Source organism: Pseudonaja textilis, chromosome Z (assembly GCF_049901715.1).
Source record: "Pseudonaja textilis isolate UNSWEBS1 chromosome Z, rPseTex1.2, whole genome shotgun sequence".
Classification (NCBI taxonomy): domain Eukaryota; kingdom Metazoa; phylum Chordata; class Lepidosauria; order Squamata; family Elapidae; genus Pseudonaja; species Pseudonaja textilis.
This window is the reverse complement of record NC_142008.1, coordinates 130,482,662-130,502,325: the sequence shown is the minus strand read 5'-3', so window position 1 is coordinate 130,502,325 and position 19,664 is coordinate 130,482,662. Positions and strand designations below refer to the sequence as shown.

Below are 19,664 nucleotides of genomic sequence, written 5' to 3'. Positions count from 1 at the left end.
GTCAGAGAGTTTGCAAGGATCTTTTTATTCATGCTTGGTCAGTATTCTCCACTTCAGGTGCAGGGAGGATCCATTCAGACTGGTGTCAAATAAGTATAAAAGGGTTTTTTTTGCATTTCTTCAGATTTGATAAGGTGCTTCGGAGTGCTTGGGGCAAAGAATACAACACCCATTGGTGACTTTTAGAGATCTCCAGCAGTCACACAATCCCTGATGTTGTGTTTGTACTTTGAAGAACCTTTCTGGAGTCAAACCTGAAGCATTATACAAGTCTAATAACCATGGAGTTACAAGGCCAGGGCAGTTAGCTCAATGAACTATGTAGATACACCATGTCTTACTAGGAATGTCTTATGGATCAAACCAGGGAATGCAGGAGAGCAGCTAAGCAGCTAAAGCATTGTGCAATCCTGGTAGACCCATCAATTAAGTTTATTTTTTTCTCACAGTTTCATATCCAACTTTCAGTGGTGGGCAGAAGGAAGGCTAACATTAGGAAAGGCTAACAATGTACAGTCACAGCTCTCATTCCAAAGCCACATTCTATTTTAGGGCTCAGAGTAAGGTATTATTCACACATGAGTTCATCTATATTAAGTCCAACAGATTAGGAAGAATGTTGAGCACAAAGGAAGAGAGCTAACCCAAAGGGGAAGGAGCCTAGCCTACTTTTGTATTTCCTCTCTACTCCTGATGGGCCAGCTTGAACGTTTAGAAAAAAACACAATAGAATTATCCTGGGATTTTGCTTCTTCAGGGCTGCATAATAGGACTAAAAATTCCAAATGCTTTTTTTAACATTCGGTGCTTCCTAAATGTGGAAAGTGGCATGCCAGGGAAGCTTGGCTAAAAACCTTCCGGGCTCAACTTTTCTTTTATAGGTAGTTCTTGTGAACCTCCAGTTGCATCATGAACTGGTTCTGTTCTGAAGACAGCAATATAACAAATGTTATGGCACAACAGCATTTAGACAACAGGTGCCGCCACACTACTAGACAATTCAAGCAGACTCTGTTAACTTTCTACTGTCCACAGCCATGTGTCACTACCTCCCAGGTCTTAAAAAATTGAGAACTAGCCTATTTTCTTTATACATATAAAGAAAGGACACTAATTAAAGTCTTTCAGAGAATGCAAGCAAGGCTTACCTAATGCAGATTACATAGTTGAGTTTACACAAAAGATTGGTGGACATTCCTCAAGTGCTGAATCTTGGTCCTTCCTGTCTCATTCCCAAATTAGTGAATTGGGTCTAACATTTCTCTCTAGGTAAAGGAGTTTACAGGAAGCACCATCTCTTCTTGTGAACTGGAATGCCACATGGTTTCCATTCCAGAACATAGGCTTCAGATGAAAAAAATGTCATTCCACTATAACCTTATTTGCTCCCATTTGCTCAGAAACAGGAAGAAACTTTCATCTCCCAACACTGTGGCCATGCTTGACATGCAAAGGTCACTTCTATGATTGCTATCTCCATCTCTCTTTCCCCGGGCAATTAGTTTAAAAATCTAGAGTGGTCAAGATATTCTGTTAGAGAGCAGAAATCTAGCAAGTAACTGGTGGCTACCTCTTCTTAATTACAGCACATACCCTATCTTTACAATTCATTCTTGCCTCTATTTGGCTTGTCCTGCTTGTGACTTTATGGTTGATGACTCTTCCAAATTAGTGCCCAACTGGAGCATCTCACTGCCAACAAGCACGTCTTATTTTCTATATATGGAAATGCCTTGCCATCGTGGCTCACAGAAACCTGGAACTAGCTTCACATCTCATCCTACAGTACCAAGATACGGACCACCCTTTTTTTTTTCTGTTGCTATTATTCAAACATTAGGGCTGTTCCTTATGGGCCCCCATGGCAGCAAAGCGCTCCATCTTGTGAATGTGGCGGTGCTTTTTGAGGCCATAAGTATTGGAGAAGGCTTCTCCGCAGGTGCTGCATTTGAAGGGCCGTCCTCCTTGATGGGCCTGGAGGTGTTTGCTAAAATACTTGGGGTCTTTGAAGAGCTTAAGGCAGGCCCCACATCTTAATTCACGCTTAGCATCATGGGAGCGTTGGTGACGCAGAATGGATGACAGATAGAAGAAGCTCTTAGAGCAGCGGTCACAGCGGTAGACTTTCTCTCCCAGGTGGACCCGCTGGTGTTCCAAAAGGTTGCTACGGTAGCGGAAGGTCTTGCCACAAGTAGGGCAACGCTGAGGCCGGGCAACTACGTGAAGACGCTGGTGTTCTGCCAGACTGGATGACTGGGCAAAGCGCTTGTTGCAGAGGGCACACTTGTAAGCACGCTCACCCGTGTGAACCACTTTGTGTTGACGCAGGTACCAAGACCGCAGAAATCCACGCCCACAGACAGCACAGCGGTACGGGCGCTCCTCGGTGTGGCAGCGCTGGTGACGCATGAGAAGGGCAGCCTCCCAGAAGCGCTTGCCACAGACTGGACAAGAGAAGTGCCGCTTTTGCAAGTGTGTGCGGCGATGCAACAGCAAGTCATAAGCTCCAGCAAAACTCTGTCCACAGACCGAGCAGGCCAATGTGCGACGCACCAGATGCACATACTTGTGAGTCACAAGTCCCAGGAAATGCTTGAAGGTCTGGCCACAGATAGAGCAGGAGAAACGTTCTCCACTTGGCAAGGTCGGATGATCTTCATAAGATGATATGTTCTCACCACTAGCTAGTCCATTCTCTAGTGGGGCGACAGCAGCTGCCGTTTCATCTGGTGGTACAAGTCTCTCAGGAGCAGCTTGGTGGACAAGCTTATGCCACATCAGATTCTCAATGAAACCAAAACATTTGCCACAGACATCACAAGGGTAGGGCTTTTCAGCCACATGGACCTCCTTGTGGCTCATGACATGAAAAAGATCAGGAAAGCGCTCTCCACAGTCAGAACAGCCATAAGTTAGTCCCTCGGGGGGTGGAGGGAGAGAAGGGCCCATGGGGGTCAGGGAGGGCCCCATGGGTGGTAAAGAGCAAGGTAGCTGTAATCGGTGAATCTGTTTGTGCCGCGTTAAGCTTTGGGGGTAACCAAACACTTTCCCACATATTTCACATTTGTATGGCCTCTCCCGAGTATGCACTACATGGTGTTTGCTGAGGTGAAAAGATTCACGGAAACGCTTCCCGCACACTGCACACTGGTGAGGCTTCTCACCCGTGTGGATCCGCTCATGACGCTTTAGTGTCTCCCGTCGCCCAAATCCACGGCCACAGATCCCACAGCAGAAATTCTTGCCTGCTGCTGTCCCCACCAGCAAGGGGTGGGCACCCAAGAGACCATAAGATGTTGGCTTGGTATCTCCCTCAGAGCCTGTGCCTTGTGGGTCTTGTGGAAGGAGGTAGGCCCCTGGTGGCAGATAAGGCAAGGTATTAGTGCCATCTTTGGACAGCTGGGCACCTTCATGTTGGAGCTGCCGATGACGTAGTAAATTCTGGGGAGCTACATAGCCCTTGCCGCAAATGTCACATTTGTACTCAGGTCGTGGAGGTAAAGTTCCAGGAGGAGCGTGAGTGGCCTGGTGCTTGAGGAGGTAGGAGGCATCCCGGAATTCTTTGCCACAAACCCCACACTGCACTCGCAACAGATCTGAGTGTGTCCGCACGTGTCGTTTTAAGCTCTCACGGCGATTAAAACTCTTCTGGCAGATGGAACAGGAAAATGGCTTCTCACCAGTATGGATAATCTGATGCTGGTGAAGGTGACTTGGCTTTTTAAACACTTTCCAGCACAGAGAGCAGGTAAAAGGACCTTCGGCTTGAGCTATGGCAGCACTGAGGGCAGATGTGGCTGCGCCTCCAGATGGTGTAGCAACTGACTGAGGGTTGCCGCTTTGGGTAGGAGGCTGTGCTGTTCCCTCAGCACCAGGTGCTGCTGTTATGCTCGCGGCAGCAGCAGCGGCAGCAGCAGCAGCAACCACATTGGCAGCTGCTACATTGGCGGCCGCAGCGTTGGCAGCTGCTGCATTAACAACTGCTGCGTTAGCAGCAGCAGTAGCATCCTCAGCATCTTTGTGACAACGGCGATGCCGGATGAGGCTGGAGATATGGTTATAGGTACGACCACAGGTGGTGCATTCATATGGCCGTTCGCCTGTGTGCACCAACATGTGTTGCACAAGATGGGATGACTGCTTGAATGACTTCTGGCATACACCGCATGGGAAGCGCCGATCAATGAAGTATTTCAGTCGACGGAAATAGTTCTTATCGTCTTTGCCTGCCTGACTGTCAGGAGCTACCGTGGCTGCAGCTGATGGGGGAGCCTGCCCACGTTTCAGGCTGCTGAAGAGATGCTGGTGGCCAGAAAGGTCTACTATGCCCCACTGAGGAGTGTTATAAGCTGCAGCTGCTGCTGCTGTACTGTCAAAAAGAGGCTGACCTGCTGTTGGTACCACAGCTGGAGTACTGTATGGTGGTTGCTGCTGCTGCTGTTGCTGCTGGGGGGTGGAGGTGGTGCAGGGCCCCCTGGTTCAGCTTTCTTGACTTGAATGGTACCTGATGAGGTAGCTGAGGAAGAAGAGGATGGGCCCTCAGCTTTGGGTTTAGGTGTGCCAATAGTGGCAGGGACACGGTCAAAGTGAGCAGGTGGAACAGCTGTTGGTGGCTGGGCATATTCATACTGTGGCTGTGGGCAAGGGAGGGCAGCAATGGCTTTGGCATGTTCATGGTTGTAGGCCTCCATAGGTTCAAAGCGCTGGTGGTTCAGGAACTCCAAGAAGTCAAAAGGGTAGCTCTGGAAATGCACACCCTCATCGCTTGCTGCATTGGCTTCCATCTCCACCCGGGAGGGGGCACTGCCTAGAGAAAGGGGAGAAAGACTATAGCAATACGTATACGGGATACAGGTTATCCACATCAGCAACTGCACAGTGGCATGGTGTGTTTTCTTGTAATGTCAGAGACACAGTGAAAGAAAATTTAATAGACCTAATTTATTGTCCATCAAAAGATAATTTGGCTGACCTCATGATAAAGCTAATGAATATATAGAAACACAAGTATCTTGTGAAATAATCTGATTTAAATGCTGTCCAACTATACATTGGAGGATGTTAAATTATTTAAAAATTTATAGCTGGAGCAGTGAACTGTTTGACCAAGAGTAAGAACACACAGTTATAGGTAATTGGTTAAAGAGAGCTAGACATCACGAGGGAATCTGAGCTATAATTGGAGCAATTGGAGTAAAGGGGGAGTTTTCTAGTTTTCCGCCTTTTTCCTCTGTGTGCTATGTATGCTCTCTTTAATTTACCTCATAATGTACCTGCTGTGTTGATTGATCTGGTGTTTGCCTATCTTATTTACTGTAAATATATTTATTTATGTTGAACTGCATGTTCGTCTCAGCGTCTGACTCCATTTGGACACTGGGTACACAATTCCCTGATAGTTTCCTTAAGAAAATTCATTATCTATTTGTCCCATGCAAATAATTGGGAATCCAAAATTATAAACGTATGCATCTATTTAAAAGGTTCATTGTAGTATATTGCTGGTACCCATTTATACAGTATGGTGATTTTTATCATTTGTTTGTAGTATACTTAGATGTAAGTGCACACTAAATAATTTTTAAAAAAAAAAATGAAGTACCAATAGTGGAATACAAAACTTGTTCTGTCAATTATTTGAATTAGAAAATGTTAGCTGAAAAAATGTTAAAGAAATTCCTGTGGAACCTAAGGAATTAAAACAAATATCACCACATAAGTTTCATAGATCATACTTGTGAAGCTAATTTTACTGTATGTTTTTTATCTCACAAGATACTTCATGAATATCTTCACAATTATATCCATTTATCCTTTTCTCCAAGCCCATGTAAAATATCAGAAAAATGGACTAGAACAGCATGGAAGAATTACATTTTAATTTAATATTTTGCTGTCTTAAAAGAAAGGTATTAATCCATCTAATTTCAATTTTAGATGTGACCTCAGCCTTTTTCCCCAAAGGTCTTGCTTAGTTACCAAGAATGATGAGAATGGCAGCCCAAAAACTTCTGGAACATCTTGCTCACTCATGAAGCAGAAGTTTAATATAGGTAATGCACTAAACAAATGATTCAAAGGTAGCCATGGAAAACTGGAAAAGACGCAGAGGGCTCATTTAGAGATTTCAGAAACCTGTGTCTCCAATTTCCCATTGTTGCTGTCTACAGTGTGTCCTGCAAACAGCATCTTTCTATAAGAGGAATAACAGAACTGCAGTCCTACATATAGACAGCTCCATTTTAAAAAGCTGAGGTCTACTGATTTTAATTACATTTGTTTAAAGATATACTTAAAGTGGCATTCCTGAAAGCTCTACCATCCCAGGAGGTTTATTAGCATTGTATGCCTTTAAACCAAGTCCTCTTTATACTACCTATTAAATGATTTCTATGACAGTTAACAATGATCACAAATGAATACAGTCAATTATACAAAATAGTATATTTGCCTATTGATGGGCAGAAAAGTGTTGCCTTTTCAAGATTGGTTCCTATTAAAAGCAGTTTTGCCGAATATAGTATTGTCAAATATACTAGGTTAGCAAATCAAAATCCAGTTCAATTTTGGACATCACGAGTATATAGAGGACTGTGGCAACAATCCAAGACAAAGGGATTCCATAAAGATATTACACATCCTAGGTATGCATTGAAGACTTTAACTACGGGAAAAACAAATTACAATTTGATTAAATGGGCTGTACAGTACTTTGCATTTGATTTCAAAATAGTGTTCCACTGTATCTATTTGCAACTCTTTTAAAAGCAATTACCTTTTTTCCAGGAATCAATTATAGCTCCAGAGAGCAGCAATGCAAACCAGGAAAGGTGCAGATAAGTTCTATATTCTTGCTTCTAAGTATTTTCTGCAAATAATTTCTAAAAAGTTCCTCAATATTAAGTGAACTTTTTCAACTGTTGTATTTGTCCATGAATTGAATGGCATACGATTATTTCTTACATTTCTAAGCTAGTACACAAATGATTCTCTTGCTCCATGGACAAAATGTATCATGTTAGTATTAATTTGGTAAGTCATTGCCATCTTCACTCATATTTGTTAGCCTTAGGATATAAAAGAAGTATTTTTCTTTGGGAAAAGGTTTAGGAGAAGTAAATAAATATGAAATATAATAAAGTTATTAGAAAAAAATGCCTTGTGTCATTTACATGGACCAAGCACAAAAAAAGCCATGGCCTACAGTAGCATCACACATATCTGTGTTCTCCCCATTTACACATACTGGTATGCTGTATTTCTTCATATATATAGAAAACATACTTCCTATGTGTGCATGCAATAAGTGGCATGCATAGATGTTGTCACATGCAGTTATTTACGTGGGGTTTTCATGCTTCTTCGGTACATGAATAGCTTGATCTGTGAGCTAGATGGAAATATCTGCCAAAAAAGAGAGAGCCAGGCAAAACAATAGGATAGATTACACAGCCCAATGAAAAGTTGGAGTAAAAAGGTGAAGGTTATCTACTCTGCCTTGCTCAATGATTCACCTTCAATACTTTTTTCAGTTAATTGTATTTAATTTAAACTTTATTGTAAGTTATGTCCAGGGCTTATATAAATAGAAAGGAGGGCTATAAATTTTAATTTAATGTAACTTTTATTTATTAATTTTCAGGAAATTAAGGTCCCATAATTATCACTTTCTTTACCCTTTTCTGCACTTAATGAAAAACAAGACGTTGGAAAATGTCATCCAGTTCCATCCCACTTTATCAACATGGATAAAGTAATCACATTTTTTCCTATTTTAGCAAGTGCACTGAGGTATAATGCAACCAATGAAAGTTTGGGAATCAATCCCTAGGATTCTCAGATAGAAAAGTATGTAGAGTGAGTAAAGGCCACTTTCCTGAAAGGGAGTCTTCTACTACAAACATCTTTGTTTAATGTCAAAAAGGCAAAAAAGTAAAGTACCTAATGTGCCATACATTAATATTGATATTAGTAACAGTGTGATTCAATGATTAAGGAATTGGACTGACATCAAGTTCAAGTTTGGTCTAAGTCAAATCTACTAGAGCAGTGGTCTGAGGAAGGAATGCCATGTACAACTGGTTTCCTGTGAGGTATAAATCAAATAAATAAATTATATGATCCCTCATTAGGAAAAAAATTAGGTTTATATTAATTATATGGACCCAGTGAAGTCAGCTTGGAAACAACAAAATATAGGTAGTCCTTGACTTATGACCACAATTTCCATTGTTAAATGAGACAGTTGTTAAGTGAATTTTGTCCCATTTATGACTTTTCTTGCCATAGTTATTAAGTGAATCACTGCAGTTATTTAGTTAGTAGTACACTTGTTAAGTGAATCTGGCTTCTCCATTGATGGCTTGTTGAAGCTCACAAAAGGTGATCACAGGACCCCTGGACACTGCAACCATCATAAATATGAGTCAGTTGCCAAGTATTTGAATTTTGATTGTGACCATGGGGATGCTGCAATGGTTTGTGAAAAATTTGTCACAAGTCATTTTTTCCACTGCCGTTGTAACTTCAAATGGTCACTAAATGAACTGCTGTAGGTCAAGGACTACCCGTAGTAAGAAAAGATGCCAAGAAGCATTGTGAAGAGATACCTTTTCCCCCGCAGGGCAAAATACATTTTTAAAGTAAGAAAGTATTAAATCCTTCACTACTGATCAATTCAAATTGAGCCAAAATTATCTTTTAAAAGAGACTATCTGTCTGAAGATATGAAAATACAATGTAGCTAACAAGTTAATGAAGAGTAATTTAACAATACATTCATGTGCACACTGCATCCTGCAACAGAAAGCATACATACTGAGAAGGAAATTAATACTGTATAGAGGCCAAGAGGCTCAATCAAATTTCCAGTGATGAATGCTTGTACTCCTTATTGCTCCTGTTTTGTTCTACAGGTAAAAAAATCTGTATCAACATATTTCTTATAAACAACCCAACCAACAGTAGGTTGGAGGTTTTCAAAGCAAAATTGCACCACCTTTTATTAAGAAATGCCTGAGGTAAAACAACATGAATAATTTTTTTCCTAAAATGCTGCAGAGATATTCCCTGTAGTAGGTACATCAAGGTCTAAGAAAGTTGCCTTTAAAAGTACACATAGCCTACAGTAACACCATGCAAAAAAGGGTAAGAGGAATGTAGAGTATTTTAGCTAAACAGTAAACAGTAAATGAGAACTTCTTGCATACAGCAATGTAAGACAGAGTAAATCTAGTTAGTAAAACCAAAAAAATGCAATGTACTTATGTATTTTCCTGACACTAAGATATGTAAAAAGACATTAAAGTCTACAATCTGTTACAAAGCAGAAAGAATATGAAATATTCTTTTCAATAACAAAGATAAAGTGGGCAGGAAAATTAAGGCTAATATAATATTGCAAGAGTGTCTTATGGGCTGATTAGAGAGGGATACCATCCTGCAATCTGTTACTGAAATATCCAAACTAGGGAGGTGCTGCTATCTTCATAACTTGGCTTGTGAAGGACGCCCATCTGAAGAATCAATGCCATTGCAGAAACAGGAAACCTTAGCTTTGTTGCCTTGAATTATATTTAAGTGCAAATCCATTCATTCCTAGGAACCGTAATATTTATGGGAGTTGCAATCCAATACATCCAAGCATTAAGATGGAGAGAGCTGCTATGGACAGAAGTAATTTTGTTAGACCCAAGATCCAATTAGATATGAGGCACCATTCTACATTCCTAGAGATTTTTAAGAGCTGGCAGACAATTAAAAAAAAGGTGGAGTTGAGATAACATTTGAGGCAAGTAGCAAAATGGCAACTTTCTGGCTGAAAAGGAGACTGACTGTACAATACGTTTGCAAGCTGGATGACGGTTTATGGAAAATATTTATTTTATGGGAAAGAATGTGGAATCTGGCTATCTTTTCGATGTCTACGGCCGACAACCCTGACGGGACTCTGCGTGGCTTAAGGATGAAATGGGAGGACAGTAGTTCATTGAGCTCACGGGGCGGCACGGGGTTGACCTAGCCCAGATAAAGGATCAGAGCACAACTTTCGCGGGGTCGATGGGGAGAGATAACGACAAAGCGCGAGCTTCGGTTCGGGGGCCAGCTCTTGAGATGCACGACGGGGAAAGGGCGCCAGGCTGGAAAGCCGCGTGTGCTGGAGGGGGAGGTGAGTCGGGATCGCGGAATAGCCGGGGTGGGGCTGTTCAAACGGAGCGGAAGTTAACCAAAGCCGCGCGCTGCGGTTGTTATCTGTGCGAGGGTTTTTACCTCGCCTTCGGGATCACGTACGGAGAGGGGGGGAACCGAGGGGCCAGAGTGGGCTCCATGGTGGCACTCACCGGTGTGTGGCGCTGCCCCAGCCTCCTCCGCGCCCCAGGCAGGGGCTGGTCCTTGGATAGCAAGATATAGAGTGGGGGGATGCCCCCTGGCCCTTCCCTTACCCCCTGGATACGCGGGGGGGGCGTTTCTGCTCCCTCACGGGTGGGGGCAGGGGGGGCCCACTGCCAGGCTGCAACTCACACAGGCCCAGCCGGAACCGGAAGTTTCCCTCCCCGACTAAGAACACCGTTTCCTGCTCCCCCACTTCGCACCCACAGGCCTTTGCGAATTTCATTCCTTTCCCCCCCCCCCTCCCCTACTCCGCCTTCTTCGTTTCCCAGAGCCCCACGCGCTTGCCCACTTCACCCCCTCCTCGGGGCTTCTGAGACGTCGCGAGAGCTGGAAGATCTTCGCGGTTGCCTTCCTCCTTTTTTAAAAAAAATTATTTATTTATTTTTTGGAAAGAGGAGGGCGCCAATCGGGGGCGGCACATGCAGAGAGGTAGCAAGCCTTGCAGCCCGCTTAAGCGTTGTCGGCGGGTCGGTACAAATGTGTGCCAGCTGCTAGCTTTCCTTCTGGGCTTTAAAAGTAGATTGACAGGGAGAAATCTCAATAGGTACAGCTTTTTTTTAATTTGGATCATGGCATGGAAATAAAGGAATGATTAACTGCTAGTTCTGTAACTCTGTCCTGAGGATAGTTGTGGTCTAAAATTACGGGGCCGCGCATTAAATAGCTGGGAGCACGACTGTTTCAGCTTGTGTCTGAGCCACTGAGAGCTGTGTTATCTTAATACCATCACCACCTTATTACTGTAATTATTTCCTAATAAATACTGTTGGAACAGTTTACTGCCAAATAGGTAAATTAATTACATTCTTCCTTTTGGCACAACTAAAAGGTATAGCAAAAGTGATGGGAAATAAATAAAAATGTTTAGAAAGCAATAGATTGGAAAAGATTACACAGTAAGCACAATGGGATGTGTAGCACATAACACAGTAGGACAGTGTTTCTTAAAGTATGATCCTAAGGTTCCTGGAGGTCATCAAGTCCCTCTTGGGAGTCAGGCAATCAAAATTATTTGTTGGCCTAGACCAGTGAATGCATCATTTTTTAAAAATTAACATGGTAAATATCAATAAATAATTCATAAACATTGCAGCAGAGTATAGAATAGTTTTCAAATTGATAAGATATATAAAATGTATTCTCAAACATAGCAGCTACTCTTCAGTGTCCACATTCAAACTCTGGAGCCAATTTTTTTATTTGGTAGGTTGGGCAGAGAAGTTATCGTTCCAAAATATCAGTTCCCACCTACTGTTGACCCTGAAGCTGATATATGTGTCATGTCATACTTTATTGTAGCCTTTGTCTATTCTTAGCTTTCTTTAGGTTTTCTGCAAAGGAATTTTACAGTGCTTCAGTTCATCACATTCTAGCAGCAGGAAGGGGTGTTGTAGAGATATGGGGGGGAATGTTATGGCTAAGTGGCATTCCTTCCTGTGGGAACTGAGATGGTGCCTGCAGCTGGAGGAAGATGGAGTTTGGAGTCATCAGACTGATGGACTGAGAACTGATTGGAGGTTGTGATTATGGGGGGAAGTTTCAGACTTGCCTTTTTTTTTTTCAAAGTAAATTTTATTAGTCATATTTCAAACTAAAACACCACATTTACACTCATTACAGCATTCAGGTTAAGGTAGTCACTCACATTGATATAATTGTTAATATTCTATATGTTACATAGTTTTTTCTACTTATAACAATATTTACAAATATATATACAATATTTCCCCATTTTACTATAACTTCTACATATTCTTCATGTAACAATTGTACCTCTGTTCTTTAACCACTGGTACCATACATTCCAGATCTTATAGTATTCCGGTTCTTCTCTGTCTTTTAACTCCATAGTGAACCTGTCCATCTCTGCACACTCAAGAACCTTTCTTATTATCATTAGATTAAATTAGATTAGATTAGATTCAACTTTATTGTCATTGCCATGGATACAGGCAACGAAATACAGTTAGCATCCAACCAGAGTGCAAGACAGCAGTAAAATATAAATATATGTATGCAAATATGCAAGGCATCAATGGAAAACACAACAAAATGTATGTACACGAGCACACAAAGATATGTGTGACTGCACATATATGAACATATACAACTATACAAAATGTTTATGGACACGTTGAATATATATACAGATGCACAGAGAATTATACAAAATATATATTATCAAGGGAAGCATCAGCATATGTGTGGCAACAAACGAACTGAGGAGTTCAGCAAGGAAACCGCTGTATGGTAAAAGTTGTTCCCTAGCCTGCTGGTCTTAGACTGCAGGCACTTGGACCTCCTCCCAGATGGAAGAAGAGTAAAAAGTTTGTGGGCTGGATGGAAGAGGTCCTTAATGATGCTGTGGGCTTTACGCAGACATTGTTTCCTCTGAATGTCCACAATGGTAGGAAGTGGAATCCCTATAATGTGTTGGGTGGTTTTCACCACCCTCTGTAATGCCTTTTTTTCTTTTATAGTGCAATTTCCATACCAAACTGAAATACAGCTAGTTAAGAAGCTCTCAACTGTGCAGCAGTAGAAATTAGTCAGAAATAGCTGAGGAGAGGTAATTCTTCCACAGTAATCTCAGGAAGACTGGTGAGCTTTCTTAATCAGACTAGTTGTGTAATCTGCCAAGACAAGTCCTCAGAGAGGTGGATCCCCAGGAACTTGAAACTGGTGACAGGTTCTACTGTTCTCCCATTGATGTATATAGGAGAGTGTGTGTGACTATTCTTTTTCCTGAAGTCCACAATGAGCTCTTTGGTCTTGTTAGTATTGAGTAACAAGTTATTGTCAGCACACCACATCTCTAGGCACTGCACCTCCTTCCTGTATTCTGAATCGTCATCGTTGATGAGTCCGATCACCGTAGTATCGTCTGCAAACTTGATAATGGTGTTAGAGCCATACATAGGCTTGCAATCATAGGTGAAGAGAGAGAACGGGAAGGGGCTTAGCACACAGCCTTGGGGTACACCAGTACTCCGTGTGATAGTAGATGAAGTGGAATTATTCAACTTGACATGTTGTGGTCTGTTTGTCAAAAAGTCCAGTATCCAATTACAAAGAGTATTGTTAATACCAAAGTCACCAAGTTCAATGATCAACCTGGAGGGAATACTGTATGAAATGCTGAACTAAAATCAACAAACAGCATTCTAGTATAGGCATTCTTATTGTCCAGGTGTGTCAAAGTGGTGTGTACTGCTATGGAAACAGCATCCTCTGTACTTCTGTTCTTGCTGTAGGCAAATTGATAAGGGTCCAGTGTAGTTGGGAGGCAAGTTTTGAGATGTGCCAGGACTAGCCGCTCGAAACATTTCATGATAGTAGGTGTAAGTGCTATAGAGCAGTAATCATTCAGACACTCTGGTTTGGAGTGTTTAGGCACCGGCATGATGGAAGTGGTCTTGAAGCAAATTGGTACAGTTGCTTGGGAAAGAGACAGATTGAAAATGTCAGTCAAAACCACAGACAACTGTTCAGCACAAGCCCTAAGTACACGTCCTGAAATGCCATCGGGGCTCGTAGCTTTACGTGTGTTGATCCGGCTCAGAACAGCACAGACTTCAGTGGTAGAGAGTGTGAGGGGCTGTAAGTTTACAGAGCATCTGATCTTGGTGACTATCTCCTGGTTGTCTCGTTCAAAGCGAGCATAAAAATCATTTAGCTCATCAAGAAACGAGACATTAGCAAATGAGGGAGTAAACCAGGCAGGCTTGTAGTCGGTAATATTCTGGATGCCCTGCTACATGCGTCAAGGATTGGTGTTAGGAAATGATCCTCAATATTTAGCTTATAGCTACGCATTGCTTTCTTAATGCCCCTTCTCAAATTGGCCCTAGATGCACTATAGGCCTGTCTGTCACCGGATCTGAAAGCAATGTCTCGAGCCTTAAGCAAGAGACCAACCTCCCTATTCACCCATGGCTTCTGATTAGGATATGTGATGATCTGTTTTTCAGTTGTGACACTGTTGATCGTGAAGTTAATATGATCCAAAACTGAGGAGGTATATTTATCAATGTCTGTGTGAGAGTCAGAGATAGCTTGAGAGGCAAACATACTCCAGTCCATGTGCTGAAATCGGTCCTGCAGTATATTATCTGATTCTTCTGGCCAAACTTTGATTGTAGTCACAGAGGGTTTAACACGCTGGATGAGCGGTGTGTATTTAGGGAGTAGGAACAATGGGAGGTGATCAGACTGTCCCAGGTGGGGGAGAGAGAAAACTCCGTATGCATCTTCAACGTTAATGTAGACCTGATCCAATGTTTTATTCCCTCTTGTATGACATAAAATACTCTGATGAAATTTAAGGAGTACTGTTCTCAAGTTAGAGTGACTAAAATCACCCCCAACAATAAAGGCAGCCTCAGGATGCAATGCTAATTGTTTGCTAATGGCTGCATATAGTTCTTTCATTGCTAGCTTGGCATTAGCATCCGGTGGGATATATGCAGCAGATATTATTAAAGAAGTGAACTCCCACAGTAGGTAAAAAGGTCTATACTTGATCATGAGGAATTCCATGTTAACAGAGCAATGTTTCTCAACAATAGCAGAGTTTGTGCGCCAGGTTTTATTCACATAAATGCATAAACCCCCACCTCTGATCTTACTGGAGACTTCCACTGTTCTGTCCAGCCGTAGAGTATAGCGACCAGCTAATTCAATAGCATTATCGGGAATGCCACTATTCAACCATGTTTCCATAAAAATGATGATATTACAATCCATTAATCCTTTGATGGTAGCAATACAAAGTTGAAGTTCATCCATCTTATTTGCCAGAGACCGTACATTAGCAAGAAAAATGCTAGGTAAAGAGAGCCGATGCGGCTTTAGCCTTAGCTTAGCTCTCAAACCTCCACGCCTCCCTCGTCTTTGTTTATGATCTCAACGCAGTGAGCACTTCCACCCTGCTGGGAAGAGTGCATAGCCTCCAATATCTTGGAGATCTCAGCAGGGATGAAATGAATGTCTAAAATGTCACTGTTGTGATAAATAAAACCAATTTCCAAAAGTTCCTGTCGACTGTAGGAAGTCAACCCCAGGCTGTTTTGTATAAACAGACTGGCTTCAAAAAACAACAATAACTAATAGCTTGCAAATTCTAGGTAGAGGCTGACCCTCGCATGGTGCACGCACCGCCATCTTGTGGTGAATTACGTAGAAGGACGTAATTGTTTCCAATTTTGAGCGAAGGCAATTTTGGCCACTGTTGTTATATGTGTCATAATGTATTTCCATTTTTTTGCAGATATCTTGTCTTAGTATGCCCAATAAAAATAGTTCTGGTTTCATCTCAATTTTTTATTTGGTAATTTCTTCTAACCAATTTTTTACTTTAAGCCAGTATTTCCTAGCTTTTGGACAGGTCCACCACATGTGAAAGTAACTTCCTTGCTTATAGTTACATCTCCAGCATTTCGCTGATCTGTTTGGAAACATTTTGGCCAATCTCGCTGGGGGTAAATGCCAATGGTAGAACATTTCGTACAGATTTTCTTTGTAGGCTGCTGACATTGTTAATTTCTAATTTTTCTCCTACAATTTTTCCCAGTGTTCCAATTCAATGCTCCCAAAATTTTTGACCCATATTATCATAGTCTCTTTTATGTTTCTTCCTCCATTTTAAATCTTAAAAGATAGTTATATGTTTTAGTGATTATTCCCCCCCCCCGTCCCCTGTAATATTTTATCTAATTCCTGTTTATCTTTATAGAAGCCGTGTTGTTCTAAATCTTTTTGTACCTTGTCTGAATTTGTAAATAAGGCCACCAATCTATCTCAATTCCTTGGGCCTTTAACTCCTGATTTGATTTTAATTCTCCTTTCTCATCCAATAGCTCTTTGTATCTTACTACCTTATTTAAATCTAAAACATTTAAATCTAAAACATTACCCCAATGATATACCCCAATGGTCGATAGCCAAATTGGGATTTTCATATAGTGATTCTTCTTAATTTCCTCCCATATGTATAGCAGGGCATCCCTCACTTGATGTCTCTGGAAATATGAGTGTAATTTGTTTTTCCCCTCCGTGCCAGCCAAGTTGCAGATCATGACCCTCTATTGTTAGTATTATTTTATTGTTTCAATTTATCCAGTCTGAGCCATGTCATGGCTGCTGCCTGGTAGTAAAGTTCCCAGTATGGGAGTCCAAAATCTCCCTCATCTCTACTATCCTGCATAAGCCTTAATTTTATTTGGGGTTTCTTTCCTTGCTAGATAAATTTTGTTATTAGTTTATTTAATTCTTAAAAAAAAAATCTTCCTAATTTTATTGGAACTATTTGGAAGAGGAACAGGATTTTGGGTAATACATTCATTTTAATGGTGGCAATTCTTCCAATATTCGTAATTTCGTCCAATTATCCAAATCTTTTTGTATTTGTTGTACTAGTTTATTATAATTGTCCTGTTTTATAGAGGAACATTTTGCCATCAGCCAAATTTCAAGCTACTTCACTCTTTTGACTGTCTGGATCCCCAGTTTCTCCTCCAATTCTTTTTTCTGACTTGCAGTAAGATTCTTATTTTGTTTTATCTTTATTTATTTTAAGTCTTGCTACCTTGCCAAATTCTTCTATTTCTTGTATTAATATACTTCCTGTCCCTAGTGGGTCTTCTAAAATAAACACCAAATCGTCTGCAAAGGCGTGTGTCTTATATTCTTCCTTTTTAATTCTCAATCCTTTTATTTCTTGCATTTGCCTAATATGGGTCAATAGTACCTCTATGATAGAATGAATAATAATAGGGATAGTGGGCATCCCTGTCTTACCCCTTTCGTTATGTTAAATTTATCTGTTATTTCTCATTGCTGCTTGTGTAGTATATATTGCCCTAATCATCCCTATAAATTTTTCTCCAAATTTCATCATGTTCAATTGATTAATAAGAAATTGCCAATTTAGGTTGTTGAATGCTTTTTGTGTGTCAACAAATATTAGCACCACTTGCCTCTTGGCGTGGGCCTCATAATATTCCAACACATCCATTAATATTCTTGTATTATTCCTTAAGAGCCTTTTTGGTTCAAACCCATTTTGATCAGGGTGAATTATTTCATTTAGTGTTTTTTCCATTCTTTCTGCAATTATTGTATGCCTCTGTCCATGAATTAGGTAATCTTGCTTGCTCTGGCGCTTGATTATATAATTCTAACATTATAGTCTCCAGTAGCTCTTGAATTTCTTTATAAAGTTCTGTTGAGATTCTATCAGGTCCTAGTGTTTTATTTATTTATTTATTGCCTCCTTCATCTCCAACATTATAATTATATCGTTCAACATTTCTCTTGTTATTTCCGATATTGTAGGTAAACCCCTCTCATTTAAATATTGCTTAATATTTTCTTCCTGAATATCCTCCTGGCTATACAGAGTCTTAAAGAAGTTTTGGGTAACACTTTGTCCCCTTCTGTCTGATGGTGAATGATCCCATCCTCATCTTGCAGCTGTTGTATTAGTTTTTTCTCTTCTTCAATTTATATGCCAAAGATCTCCCTGGTTTATTCACGTGTTCAAAGTAGTTTTTTTTTGTCAATCTAAGGTTCCGTGCCATTTCTTCTTGTGAGGTTAAATTTATTTTATGTTTGACCATATCTCTTTCTCCTTTAATGTTCTCATTTTGGGGTTCTTTTTGCATTTTTAATTCCAATTCTTCAAGTTTTCCCTGCAATGTCGTTCATTGTTTCTTCCTTTTTTTGTTCCTCCAAGCCACATAGGCTATTGTTAATCCCCAAATGTAGGCTTTAGTTGTATCCCATAAGTTTTGTAGTGTTGTTTGTTCTTTCAGATTTACATCGAATAATAATTCCAGTTCTTTTTCCAACATTTGCACATACTTTTTTTCTTTCAAAATTCTCTAGTTTAGAGTCCACCTCCCTTTCTCCCCCCCCTCCATTTCACTTTTAACAGATTATGATCTGCCCAAGTATTCGACATTATCTCTAATTCCTCTATGTCCTTTCCCAGTTCCAGATCCATTCACACCATATCTATTCTTGAACAAGAATTGTGAGGATTAGAAAAGAAAGTGTATTGTCTCTCTTGTGGATTTAATTCTCTCCGAATATCTTTTAAGTTGAATTCTTGTGCCATTTTAAATAATGTATGTGGTAGTGTTCTTCTCTTCTTGTTTTTTTATTACTTATATAATACTTCTTAGTGTCTGCCACCACATTAAAGTCTCATACATTCTCCTGCTCTGACTCTATTATTTTTCGATGTAACTTACAATATACTTCCTTCTGGTTCATATTTGGTGCATATATTACTGCTAGCAACATTCTCTTTTGGCTTGTTTTTATTTCTGTCAATAAGATTCTTCCTTCATCATCCGCATAAATCTGTTTTGGTTTCAACCATTCTTTTATATATACTGCTATGCCCCTCTTCTTTTTTTCTGCCAAAGCCAAATGGAGTTTCCCTATTTTAGGGAATTCTAGAATGCCACCATGTTATTTCTTAATATGGACCTCCTGTAGGCAAATAATGTCCATATTTTGTTTTTGAAATTTTGTTAATGTTTGTTTTCTTTTGGCCAGAAAGTTCATTCACTTTATGTTAATTTGTAACAATCTAATTTCTTCTTCCATTTTATTGTTTATATATAATTCTCGTTCTCTCTTTGCCCTTGTCTCTCTTTCCAATCTTGTCTTCGCTCCTTCTCCTTCCTGGTGTTCCATTTCTGTAAGTTCTGGTTGGTCTGATTCCTTTTCTTCTGATTGTTGTTCTTCTTGGCTTTTGCTTTCTATATCATCTCTGTTATCTTGTTCTTCTTCTATGGCTAAATAATGTTCATAAAATTGTTGTGCCTTATCCAAAGTGTCAATTCTAAACTTCTTTTCCTGCCAAGAGATCAACATATCCTCAGGGATGAGCGATCTGAACATTATCTTATTTTTAATTAATAGTGATGATAGAAAGTAATAATTTCTTCTTTGTTCCCTGACCTTTCTAGGTACTTGCTTTAAAGTCACAATTTCCTTTCCCTTGTAAACCAGTGGGTCATCTCTTGTCCTTCCATAGACTTCATCCCTAGTTGTTTTCCTTGCAAACCTCATGTGGACTTCCCTTGGCAGTTTGTGTCAGCATGCATAATTAGTATGAATCCTGTATACCTCATTTATGTCATTTTGAATCTTCTGTTTATTTTTTCTGTAGGGCATCCACTAGGAACTCTACCATAAGGTTGAGTAAATCTTCCTCTTTGCTTTCTGCTATATTTTGAAATCTCAAGAAAAAGACGGAT

The 19,664-nt window shown here is 40.4% G+C and overlaps 2 protein-coding genes across 3 annotated transcripts in view; both read right to left on the bottom strand.

Annotated features, from left to right (window-relative positions):
- CCDC106 (coiled-coil domain containing 106) overlaps nt 1-10,529 on the bottom strand; it is a 54,232-nt gene extending 43,703 nt beyond the window's left edge. The window contains exon 1 of one of the 2 annotated variants that reach the window (XM_087918388.1): nt 10,341-10,529. The gene's annotated coding sequence lies outside the window, so the exon portion shown is untranslated. The remainder of the gene's footprint in view (nt 1-10,340) is intronic. The other variant, XM_087918387.1, reaches the window with a different exon arrangement.
- On the bottom strand, nt 7-10,475 carry ZNF865 (zinc finger protein 865). Its single transcript, XM_026711753.2, is given in 3 exon segments — nt 7-4,448; nt 4,451-4,807; nt 10,341-10,475. Coding segments are annotated over 2 exon segments (2,946 nt in total). The 5' UTR covers nt 4,785-4,807; nt 10,341-10,475; the 3' UTR covers nt 7-1,836.
- Nucleotides 10,530-19,664: the final 9,135 nt, after the last annotated feature.